Here is a 12,607-nt window from a genome sequence, read left to right on the forward strand (position 1 = left end):
TGAGTTTAATACCACAGTCTTGGACAAAAGTTTCACCTACTACAGTATTCCGCACCTCTTGCCTTGGGGCTGATTTTAACAGTTACGGACAAAATTTTCACCCTGTTATTCCACAACTCTTGCCTTGAAGCTGATGTTGACAGTTAGGGACAAAAGTTTCGCCTGTTTTTCCACACCTCTTGACTTGGAGCTGATTTTAACAGTTAGGGACAAAAATTTCACGTGTTCCACACGTCTTCCTTTATTCACTTTGGAGATTATTTTAATACTACAGTTATGGACAGAAATTCACTTATTTCCACTACGTCTACTCCACATCCCTCATCCTTCATCGTCTTGGACTCTCTCTCTCTCTCTCTCTCTCTCTCTCTCTCTCTCTCTCTCTCTCACACACACACACACACACACACACACACACACACACACACACACACACACACACACACACACACACACACACACACACACACACACACACACACACACACACACACACACACACACACACACACACACACACACACACACACACACACACACACACACACACACACACACACACACACACACACACACACACACACACACACACACACACACACACACACACACACACACACACACACACACACACACACACACACACACACACACACACACACACACACACACACACACACACACACACACACACACACACACACACACACACACACACACACACACACACACACACACACACACACACACACACACACACACACACACACACACACACACACACACACACACACACACACACACACACACACACACACACACACACACACACACACACACACACACACACACACACACACACACACACACACACACACACACACACACACACACACACACACACACACACACACACACACACACACACACACACACACACACACACACACACACACACACACACACACACACACACACACACACACACACACACACACACACACACACACACACACACACACACACACACACACACACACACACACCTTTCTTGATGTTTAGCATGTGAAGATCGCATTACCTTTCGTGAAATCAGGTTCTCAAAGGGTTGGAGTATTGAACCGGCTCCTTGTTGTTGTTGTTGTTGTTGTTTTTCCTCCATGTAACATAGCTTCTGACTATATGCAGGCGTCTTACCCCAAACGAGTATACAACTTTCATGTGTCGAGGCGTGAAACACATAAACTTCTAAACGGGATGGAATCAGAGTCTTTTAGTCTAATTTCCCGTCCTTTCACCGACTCTCTTCAGACATCCCTGTTTAACCAGTGTTACATCACTCTCTCTTTACTCTCGCTCTTACTCTGGACACTTTTCTGAACTCCCAGCATGTGTGGCTTTCTCATTACGACTGGCAGGCAGCACCCATCGATCCACTCATTCTAACTCCTTTTCTGTCTGTCTGATGCAAGGGTTTGTTGATATTCTCGGTCTTTCATGTAGCTACACACCAAGCCACTCGACCTCCATCAGACTTTCCCCCATCCTCCAGTTTTTCAAACCCACTTTGTCCAGACTTTGAAATAAATTTATTTTGGTTTTGACGTGTATTTATTTACTTACTTTTTATATACTTTGGTCTTGACGTGTATATATTTATTTACTTTTTATATATCTGGCGGGCTTTCTTCTTTTAGTTCATTTCTTTTTAAAACAATAACGATAATTAAAGATAATAAACCCTTGATTTAGGACATCTTGTCTTCCATTAGCGGTCATCACATGTAGCCTATTTCATATGATAACCTTTTCTCTCTACTGACTTGAAGCAGATACAGTTCATGTGGATGGCGCATGAAAAAAAGCGAGAGTAGGGAGGGCGGGGGAGAGAAGGGAGGATCTGCAGGAGAGGGTGGGAAGCTGCAGCAAGAACTGAGGGAGGAGCTAGAGTGTGGGAAGGGGGCGACATTTCACGCAGCGAACAAAACCTAACCCAACCATGAGCACGTGATCCGAACCCAAGAAAGGTGGGGTTGGGAGGTTGCAGGTTTTACGGCGTGTATTTACCTACACTTCCTTCCCTTGTATCTGGTTTACGCGGCACAGTTCACCGGCGATGCTCCGTTCTTCCCTTCAGCGAACACGAAGATCTTTGTTGTCCTGGTACCTATATTGAATGATGCTTTTATATTTTGTAAGTGCATCTTAAAATTATCTCTGATACTACTATGATTGGTGAGAGAGAGAGAGAGAGAAACTAAAAATTAGAGGTAGGAAGAATGTGATACGGTTCAGGATAGTCCATAAAGAGTTGAAGCACTAAAATGAGGGCAAGCGAGAGGAGAAGGAGAGGGGTGGCAAGAGATGGGGAATGGGGTGGTATTACGAGGGGGGGGGGACAAGAGATGGAAGGCGGGGAGATATTGAGGGGGGAGGGACAAGAAATGGGAGGCTGCAACAGGTTGGTGGAGTGTGTGACTGCGATCAGGCGTAAAGCATACTCACCACCGCTGCCCCACACTGAGCCCTCCTCCCCTCCCCCTCTCTCCACTGAACCCTTCCTTTCATCCTTCACCCTCCCTCTACCCCTTCCCTCCCCCAGATGAACTCCCCCACCTCTCTCCTCCCCTTCCCACTCCGAGGAACTCCCTCACTTTCCTCCCTCTCCGCCACAAAACCTTTCCTCCTCTCCCCGTCTTCACCCTCTGGCCCCGTCTGCTTTGCCTTACTCACCCTCGTTGTGTCATTGCTTCTGTCTCCAGCTCTTCTCTCCCCCCTTCCCCCCACACACACTTCCCCAGTAGCAGCATTCATCATTCCTCCCTCTGAGCTGTCCCTCTCCGTCACTCTGGCCAATTGCACTCTTACTTAAATCACTCTTGTCCTGTCCTTGCAGCTCCACCTTTTTCTACCGTCACACTTGTTCAGCCTGACAGTTTACCATCGTTACGCACACTACTGTACATCCACGTTCATAACCAGACCCACTAAACAAATCAGCTCTCATGAATACCCCTTTTTGTTGGTAAGGTACGAGGAACATACAACTGGGTCAGTAGATAAGCAGGGCGGTGAAAACGATAATTGAGGATGAACTAAGAGTGCATAATGGCTCAAATAAGTGTAGGGGAGAGGGGAGAGGTATGACTGTATGAGCGTTTGAATGAGCCTTGTGCTTTAAGGAGGCGTGTGCGTATTAGGCAGTGCAAGTGCGTAAAGAAATGTTGAAGTGAGGTAGGGTGTATGAAGTAAGGTAAGTGTGAGGTTAGTAAGGTACCGGTATAAGGTGAAAGTTATACTACATACAGGTATGTGTAGCGTAAAAAGTGTGTGGAAGTAACCGTAGACAAACAGTGCAAATTGGCAAGGAGACACAGGAGTTTAAGGACCACAGATAGACTGGCAGGGACATAGACAAGCAAGTAAGGAGGTACTCGGACAGACGGGCTGGTAAATAAATAGTCCAGGAGATAAACAGGGAGGCAGAGCCAAACTGGGGGATAAACTGGGAAGTGGAGACAGAGGGAGAGAAGCAGAGAAACAAGTAGGCAAACACTCGACAAACAAGGAAGAAAGTAGACAGGCGGGAGACAGACCGAGAAGCAGGCCAACAGTTCAACAGGAAGACAGGAACAAACAGGGAGATACACAGACAGGCAAGAAGACATAGAAACAGGCTAGAAGGTAAACAGGGAGAGAGAGAGAGAGAGAGAGAGAGAGAGAGAGAGAGAGAGATTCAGCAGAAAGGAAAGAAGGCAGAAAGTCAGGCTGGCAGAAAGAGAGAGAGGTAGGCCCAGGTGTACGATACAGTGAAGCAGAGACCCAGTGTATTCGCAGAAGTTCTTATCCACATCTAACGATGAACAGTTCTTCATCAGTGAATTATGGTTATATATAATTTTGTTTCGCAATATTATTCACGTTATTATTCACTCTTGTTCGGTCGCCTTTCTGAGTTATGATAAATACATAAACGATCGTATTCGTAACTTAGCTTAAGAAGTTTTATGAATATGACTGAAGGTACCTTCGAGGCCAAGTGTAGCCTTTGTTTTGTCTGCCAGGGAAGCAAGAGGGAAGATGGGAGAGGCGAGAAGAGAGGAGAGGAAGGAAGGAAGGAAGGATCGACGAGAGGGAGAGAAAATTTAGAGGGAGGGATGGGAGAGAAGAGAGTAACTGATGTGGGGTGTATTGAAAAAGAGAAGATCGGGTTGATGGACAGGAGAGAAGAGAGGGATGCGATGAGGAGAAAAGAAGATGAGAGACATATGAAGGTGAGATATGGATAGGAAGGAGATGGGGGAAGAGAAATGAGACAGGGAATTAAGGGAAGAGGCTGGGGAGTTAGGAAGGGAAGGTTGAAGGGAGGTTAAGAGAGTGAGGGAGGGAAAAGCGGAGAGAAGCGGTGAAGGAGGGAGTACAGAAAGGGAGGGATGACCATAAACTCCACCACTGTTTCTGTGTGTGTGTGTGTGTGTGTGTGTGTGTGTGTGTGTGTGTGTGTGTGTGTTTCAGAAAACCATTACTTGGAAAAAAACGTGTGGTAGTCTACTGATTTTAGAAGCATTACTAACATATGGCACATTTTTAAAAATTTATTTATACATCAATACTAAATTCATGCGTTTTCCACAGGTCGCAACGAGCTGATCGCCAGATACATCAAACTTCGCACAGGAAAGACGCGGACTCGCAAACAGGTGTCCTCTCACATCCAGGTGCTGGCCAGACGCAAGCTAAGGGAAATACAAGCCAAACTTAAGGTGAGACTCCACGGACCTTGATCTGGGTGGTGCTTCTCTTCAGTGATCCACAAATCATGTATGCTGTAGTTAAGTGTGATGTGTTACAACCTAGCGACCTCCACAAAGTATGGCACCGATCCCCGAAATTTCTCTGGAGCACGTGCAAGCCCTGTTTTGTCCCATAGCAAAGCATTTATTTTGAGCCTTTGTGAGGCATTTCTGTTTTTTTTATCGAAGAAATTATTATTAGCGCTCGAGATAATTATGCTTATCTGAGACTGAGGAAATTCATAAAGTTAGCAGCTTCTGTGGATTATGATAGATCAGTGGATTAATATGTGATTTGAGGCTATACTGATGAGAAGCTTCCCTTGTTCTATAGTAACTTTAAGGTACATAACTGTAGATATTAGGCCTCACAGGTATGTAAACCATAGTGTATAAGGAAATACAGGTCTTTAATGCTACCTAGTCTCTCGGCAGTTTGTTAAATGTTCCAGAAGAGTACGTGTTACCAGAAAAACGGTGATTACTCCATTCATAGCAAATAATTTAACAGAAGGTGGCGCTGATATAGTCAGCTTATGGTTGCCACGAGAAAACCAGAAGTCTGGCAACATAACTTGACCATTGTACGTGTGTTCAGGTTAAAGGGCTCAAGGAAAATGATAAGTTCTTTACTTCCAGTTTGTTATGTATAGGGAATAGAGCGGTTTTAAGTAAAATAATTGGCATTGCATGGATTTTGGGAAGCAACTTGTTAAGCTGAATGTCATCTTGCAGTAGCTGGAACAAAGTAGGTTGTGTAATATTTCTGATGTGAAAAGGTTACCCGAGATTGTGTTTAACCAATAGAAGGATGGGTGCCACGTGTGGGCTAAATAAAACTGTCTGGCTTTAGACAAGTAAATTTAAGATTTCTCTTGGTTTGACTTAAAAAAAAAAAAAAAAATCAAATTTGGTTATGCAATTCAGCCTAAGAATTTCTAAGCTTCAGCAGCAAAAGGTAAAAACAAAAATGCAATTTCCCCTTTATATATATATATATATATATATATATATATATATATATATATATATGTATGTATATTACAATAACAGAATGGAGGAGGGAAAAACAAATGAATATATAAAACATGATCCATACACCAGATTCCAGGTGTCCTCCATTCATAAAAAGTATGTAACAGTTTGACTTGAATATAGCTACACAAGACATCATATGCCCATTTTTTCTGTTAGGAGTGTACTCTGATTAATTCGTGCTGCTATAATTGGTGAACTTTCAATAAATTTGTAAAAATTTACTCCACGGGCTTCAAACCCACTTTAGAAGATGGACTTGTTGTACTTATAAACTTTGTAGCAAAATATTATTTTGATACAGAGAGCATGTATTTACACTTGGGAGCAGTCACACTGACACCTTGATTTGGGTATGAGGACAAAGGCTACATGTTTGCATTCCCTTTGAAATCAAAAGAGCAGCACAGGAACAATCTTTAGTGACTGAGTTTAAGAAGGTACTGAGCAGACTTTACCAAACGCCTAGGCTAATTAACCAGCAAAACTGGGTCAAGATGCAGTACAGCCTCTCCTATCTCAAAGATGGGTCCCAGCATCTCCAGTCATGACCAAGATTACACCAGGATGATCCATCTTTTTGATGACTGCCTATAGGAGAGACAAAATGGTGGAAGTACAGTACCTGTACTGTGAAATGATTCAGTCAGTTAAATATATCCTCAAGTGAAGGAAAAAACTCCAGGTATTTGTGTTGCAGCTCCTGTGACACAAGCAGGTGTGTTGTATGCATTTTTTTTGTGGGGGGGGCGGGGAGGTATCATCACTCTTGGATAGGGGCTAACAAAGCAGGAGAGGAAGGCTTCTTCTTTTAGAACACCCATAGTTCCTTGAGTGACAAGTCTTGAAAGGTGCATCCTATATCACTCTTTGTGAAATCACTAGAGATGTCAGTCTTCTCACATCCTTGTCTTCCGTGGAAATCATAAAACCCTTCACTATGGTAAAGGAGTATCACGGTATTCTGGGGCATAAAGTTCATTCATAGACGAACAAACCTCAGAACTAGAATTAGCATAGACCAGTCTAAAGTTGTATCTCAGTTCCATGAGTAAGCATGCACCAAGTTAATGTTAACTTCCATAATATTGAGCGTTAACATAAAGATTGATTGAATAAATCACCTAGAATGAACATGGCTTGTGCTTTAATATAAATGATCCCTATGAAGGATGCTTCAAATTAATGCATGCCACTGGCAATGTATTTTCCATGGCAGAGTGGATACTGTCCCAGCATTAGTGGTTAGCTGCTACCACATGTTGTATAGAGAGGAAATCATTACTCTAGTAAGGAAGAAGCTGGCTATGTGGTAGTCCTGACCACCAACTGTGAAGGAACCTTATCTATCTCTTGCCAGACACCTTAATCCCATAAGAGGTGGCCACAAACAAATCACCTCCATGTCATCTGGTCCCTTGCCATTTCATTGCCCTGCTCCTAGCTCACACCCCCCTCTCTCATATACCTCTCCACTCTATCCCTCCATCTTATCCTTGGCCTCCCCCTCCCTTTTCCCCCCTCCCCTCATGTACACTCTCCTTGTTAGTCTCTTGCTCTCCATCCCTCCACATGGCCAAACCACCTCAGTGTATGTCTCCTAACGCTTTCTGTCACATCCACACCACAACGCTCCTTCACTTCCTCGTTTGTCAGTCTGTCTCTCCATGTCACTCCACACACGCCTCTCAGATAACTCTTTTCCACTACTCTCACTCCTGACTTGTTCTGCCGACAAAGTCCAGACTTCACTTCCATACATTGTTGGTATCACCGTACTGTAATGCAGCAACTTTTTAACTTCCATGCTCACTTCCCTGTTTCATATCACTGCATTCAAAGAATCAGCAGCCTTTCTTCTTTGTTGTACCCTATCAAGCACTTCACCCTCCAAACTGCCAATCTTACTCATCACACCACTCAAGTACATAAATACACTCACATTTTCCATTTCCTCATCATCCAACCTCATTGTACATTCAGTGACCTCATTTCTCTCAAAGACTGTAACTTTACTCTTCCCTACATTCACCTTTAGATTCTGTTTCTTACACTCACTTCCAGACTTATTCACCAAGCCTTGCAGTTCCCCTTTGTCCTCACTTAACAATACAAAAGGCAGCTTGTCCATTTCCTGAAGCCCAAGTCATTGTGTTTTTTTTGCACTACAAGATGCGGAGTAAAGAGTCAAGTCTTAAGAGAGTCCTGAATTAGGTTTCTAATCCTTCTTGCATTGGGTACAGTACACAGCAGTAAAGATCTAGAAGGACCCTTCAATCCGCACCCAGACTGACACTGGATTTTTGGGTGGTGAAAAGGAAAAACTGTAAGGGTTATGGCAGTCCCACTGCCAGACACTTAACAGTAACTCATAAGGGTCGCCTGCTAATGACCCAGACATCTGTGCATTATTACACCTCTCCACACTTGACTTTTATGTAGGCAGGGGCCAGATACTTGGAGAGACTACTCTATGTCCGTGGTGTCAAAGTTAAGTGGGAGAGCAGTTAGAAACAATAAATCGTATACCTTAGAGTAAAATGCATTGTATAAGTGGTGTACAGTTTGGCAAGAATCAGTGCCTATTGAGAGCCTGAAAACCAGTGTTTTGGAAGACTGGGAAAAGTGAACAATACTTTGTAACTTTAGCGCATACATTAACCAAGAGCAATTCAAAGTATAGCGACTTCTTATTTCTGGTAAAGCTTGATTCCATGAAAATTCCAGTAAAGGAAAAGAGAATTATTCAAAGGGTAAATAAAGGTGTACCATACTTACATTGCTTGCCACCTCAATTTGTTCTGTATCAGCAGTCCTCTAAACAGGAGCAGCACCTAAACCCATACTGTGAAACTGTACCACTCCCTTTGCATCCTCTTTCCTCTGGTTAGGCAAGGGTTTGGTGGTGTGATTATCTTAAACAAAGATGAGAGCTGCTGGGATAGTAGGTTCAGCAACAGGACTACAGGTGCCATGTTCAGGAATTACACAGCATGGCAATGGTAAGGCTACTACAGGAGCCTGGAAGCCAGTTAATATCCGTATATCCTGCAAAAAGGGTGATGTACAGCTAAACTGGTCACTATAAAGTTTCCAGACAGCATGAAGTAAGAGGCTGCTTAGAACACAGACACAATAACAAGGCAGAATGGAAGGCATTACATTGTTGTGTCGATGCTACTCCCTCCAGTATATATTACAGAGCATATATAACCTTTGTAAATTAATGAAACTTAGAGTTGCCTCCGACTTAAGTAATGCTGTAATTGTTCATAAAACCAGTGCAGGATGTGCGAGACTTGATGTAGGCATGTAGCAGTTACCAGTGTCAGACAGTGGAGCCTGTATTAATAAAAGGGTTAAATATAATGTTGAAATTTCCTTTACTGTATGTTGTAAGAAATTGTGTAGATTAGTAACACTGCTTTGCCATGCTTGATTTTTATTTGTACAGTAAGTATATTCTTGCACCAGGTGATATCTGTACTGTAGCTTAGAATACCTTCGTACTGATAATTTGTATGTATGGAAATTACACTGACTTCTTTTGATTAGCTTACCGACCCTACTCAGTGCATTAACTCTACCTTGTAGTTTTACATTCATTTCACATTCTTAGGTTGATTTTGCAGTTGTACTCCTTGCAAGTTTTGGTGAGTGCAGAGCTGAGATGTGAAGATGCAAGGTTAAGAAGAAAACTACAGAGTAATGGAGAGAGAGAGAGAGAGAATATTTTGTTTGTTAATTCAGTCCCATTGTCAGTTAATGGCTTATTGAACAGAGAGTGTATTTGCTTTTAAAAATTTGCCAGTTTTCCATTAATATTTGAGCTTATGGCCAGGTAATTGAGCTTTTGGGTCAGAATGTACTTAGCATATGTGTTTTGGTTCAGTTTGTAGATGTGACTAAAGGTTATTAGTAAAATGCTACATTCAGGGTGCATGGGTCACTCTTCTACCCCTGAATGTTCAGGACTTAGGTAGCCTATCCTTGGACCCCTGATGTTCCAGAGGTGGCAAAATGAGGTTGACATTTACATAAATAAGTTGATTGTGTAGTTTTTCCGTAATCCAAATGTGTAGTGTTGCTGTTTGTGTGTGTGTGTGTGTGTGTGTGTGTGTGTGTGTGTGTGTGTGTTTTATGTATCTAAAAATACTTCACTACCTATTTCCTGAAGATCTAGTAGCTTTGGTATACTGTACATTGTATCTTCTTGCTTTATGAAATATTTTAGTTCAACTGTTTTTGCTTCAGCTCAAAAAGATTCATTTATGCTTCTGTGTGCAGAAATAACTTGTGGATAATATTGGTGTCATCCTTATCGTAATTCTGGTTCCTATAACAGGTAGACAACACCCCTGGTACAGTAACTAGTATGGTATTGTTCTTAGTATGTAGTTAAGGCTCTTTGCATTAATTGAACACTAAATCTTACAGTGATTTGGGATAAAAATTTCTTTTATTTTATTGCTAGAAATTACTTGAAACGAGGGTTCTGATTTTCATTTCATCAGTGTTCATTGGATTTGCTTCTCTTCAACTTATTGACTCACGAGTGAAATTTTCTTTTTACAGGATGTACCAGGGGTAAGCCGGGGTGAAGTTGAAGTTGGAGTCTTTGCTTTGTTCCTCAGCTGGGTATAGCGGTGTGACCCTACCTAACGTAACCTTGGTCTTCCTGGCCACTCTCGCACTCGTTATAGTCCTCATATCAGAGGAACACATGGCCTTCTAAGTTGTTACTGCACTTATGCCTCACTGACTTTTCTTTTATGAATACAGTAGATGTAAATTGGTTCACTTTTAGCTACTGTACTTTCCTTACTTAATATCAAGCTCCCATCCTAACCTCTGATTATTCCTTATAGTCTACAATTTATTTAATCTACAATAAGGTGAGGTATCACTTGAATTTGATTAACACAGAGGCACGTAAATTCTTTGAGCTTGCACACCACAACACAGAGCAATGACTCTACCTGCCTGAGGGAAAAGGGAAGGCTTCACTATGTCTTATCCTTCACTTGCTTGATCCTGTCATACTTCTTATTTGCCACATTTTCTTTTTATTCATGGCACTTTTTTTTTTTTACTGTACTTGGTGTATTGTTGTCAGTTCACAGGGATGCTAAAATATCTTTAGATTTGTATACAGAGATGTGTGTAGTGTAAATTATTCTGAGTCTTAAATGTAATGCACTGTGCTTATTCCTAACAAACTTATATTTCTCTTACCAATCTATCTTGTAAGAATTGTAGTTGCAGTAAACGTACTATATGCAAGTCACATAATTATAAGGTTTAGAGATTGATTGTTTATTTTATGTATGGCATAACATTAGGTTGATTCTTTTTTTGATTGTCAGTAGATATTACCGTAACAAGTATTTCTGTCTTGATACCTGAAGTTTTAAGTTTATTTTTTTCCAAGATGTGATCATTGATTGTCATTCATTGATGTAATAAAATGATGTTTCATGTAAGAAACAGTTGAATTACTCATAGTTTTAAACAATGTTTCATTCAGTATTAATTGGAATCTCTTGCTTAGGTCTTTCATAGGACTATTTAACATCCTTAACAGACATCCCATTTACCTTATGCAGCCTATCCAGTCATACAGATTTTAACTCATGGCATCAGTATTGTACATACCCTTATATTTTAACACATCCTCCATCATACTTCAGATGTTTAGCGTGTGGCATCAGTACTGTACATATTTAAGACTGTGTTCCATGTCCAAGATGTTAGGTTGTTGCATCAGTACTGTATATATATATATATATTTAAAGCTCCCTTCTACTTGCCCTGAGATGCCTATCTAGTAACAAGACTACCTTGTGTGTTGAGCGTGGACTGAACAGTTTGTGACTGATAACCTTAAACCTTCCATATGTACCAAGATTCATCCAGTACCACAGATGCTTTTCATGCTCACTAAAACTGGCTTCATTGTTGCAATATAGATGCTCACTTTGTATCCTTATCATTAATATTGGTCATGGCTGGAAGTGACTAAATTTTCATAACTTAATTAGGAGCAAGAGAAGTAGCAATTCCAAGTTTATTATTAAAAATTTGAATAATTAGAATTGTACAATTAAGACATCATCAGTACAGTGTAATAATATCCTAGAGAGGAATCAACAAAAGTGACAAATTGCAGCTAGGTAGCCCACATGCCTCTCTACATGTCCGTGTAGTGACCTCTTGTACTTACCCTGTACTTACTTGTTGTAGGGCTGCACCTCTGATGACAATGGCGGAATGTTGAGACTGGCAAGTATTTTGAATTTTTGTTTTATATTAATATATGTTTAGTGCTGTGCTGAAGCTCAACATACTGTGTGCATAATTTGTGACTCATCTAGTGGACACAGTAGTAAATTAAAAGAGCTGTTAAAAAAAAAAAATCTAAAAGTCACTTCAGATATTCAGGGAGTTCAGATATTCAGGGAGTAGTGTAAAATGCTTCTGGAGATATGAAATATTCTTTATTTGAAGTTTCTTGCTGTTACAGTGCATCTGTGCTGCAGTACAGCTAACATCTGAAGTCAGACCATCTGATTCATTATAGTTTACCTCCAAATTTTGCCTTCTGACTTCTCCATATACAGTAATGCAGTTTTAAGTTGCAGCACTTTTATAACTTCCTCTAGCAATAGTATTCTGCCAAGTTTATTCCAGTTTGCATATATGAGTGTAACTTAATAAACTGTTTATGAGTTTTATGACTATATGATTCTTATTTGTATTTCCATTAATACACTCTGGGA

General features: G+C 41.1%; 1 protein-coding gene across 1 annotated transcript in view; it reads left to right on the plus strand.

The window, feature by feature from the left end:
• Positions 1 to 12,607, plus strand: part of sd (TEA domain transcription factor 1 homolog scalloped) — a 149,447-nt gene that overhangs the window by 127,624 nt on the left and 9,216 nt on the right. The window contains 2 exon segments of the mRNA XM_080272748.1: positions 4,636 to 4,763; positions 12,072 to 12,146. Of these exon segments, the coding sequence (XP_080128874.1) occupies positions 4,636 to 4,763; positions 12,072 to 12,146 (203 nt within the window).

This window comes from Coenobita brevimanus, chromosome 51, assembly GCF_032717465.1.
Source record: "Coenobita brevimanus isolate Jiangsu-jjx chromosome 51, ASM3271746v2, whole genome shotgun sequence".
NCBI classification, from domain to species: Eukaryota; Metazoa; Arthropoda; class Malacostraca; order Decapoda; family Coenobitidae; genus Coenobita; species Coenobita brevimanus.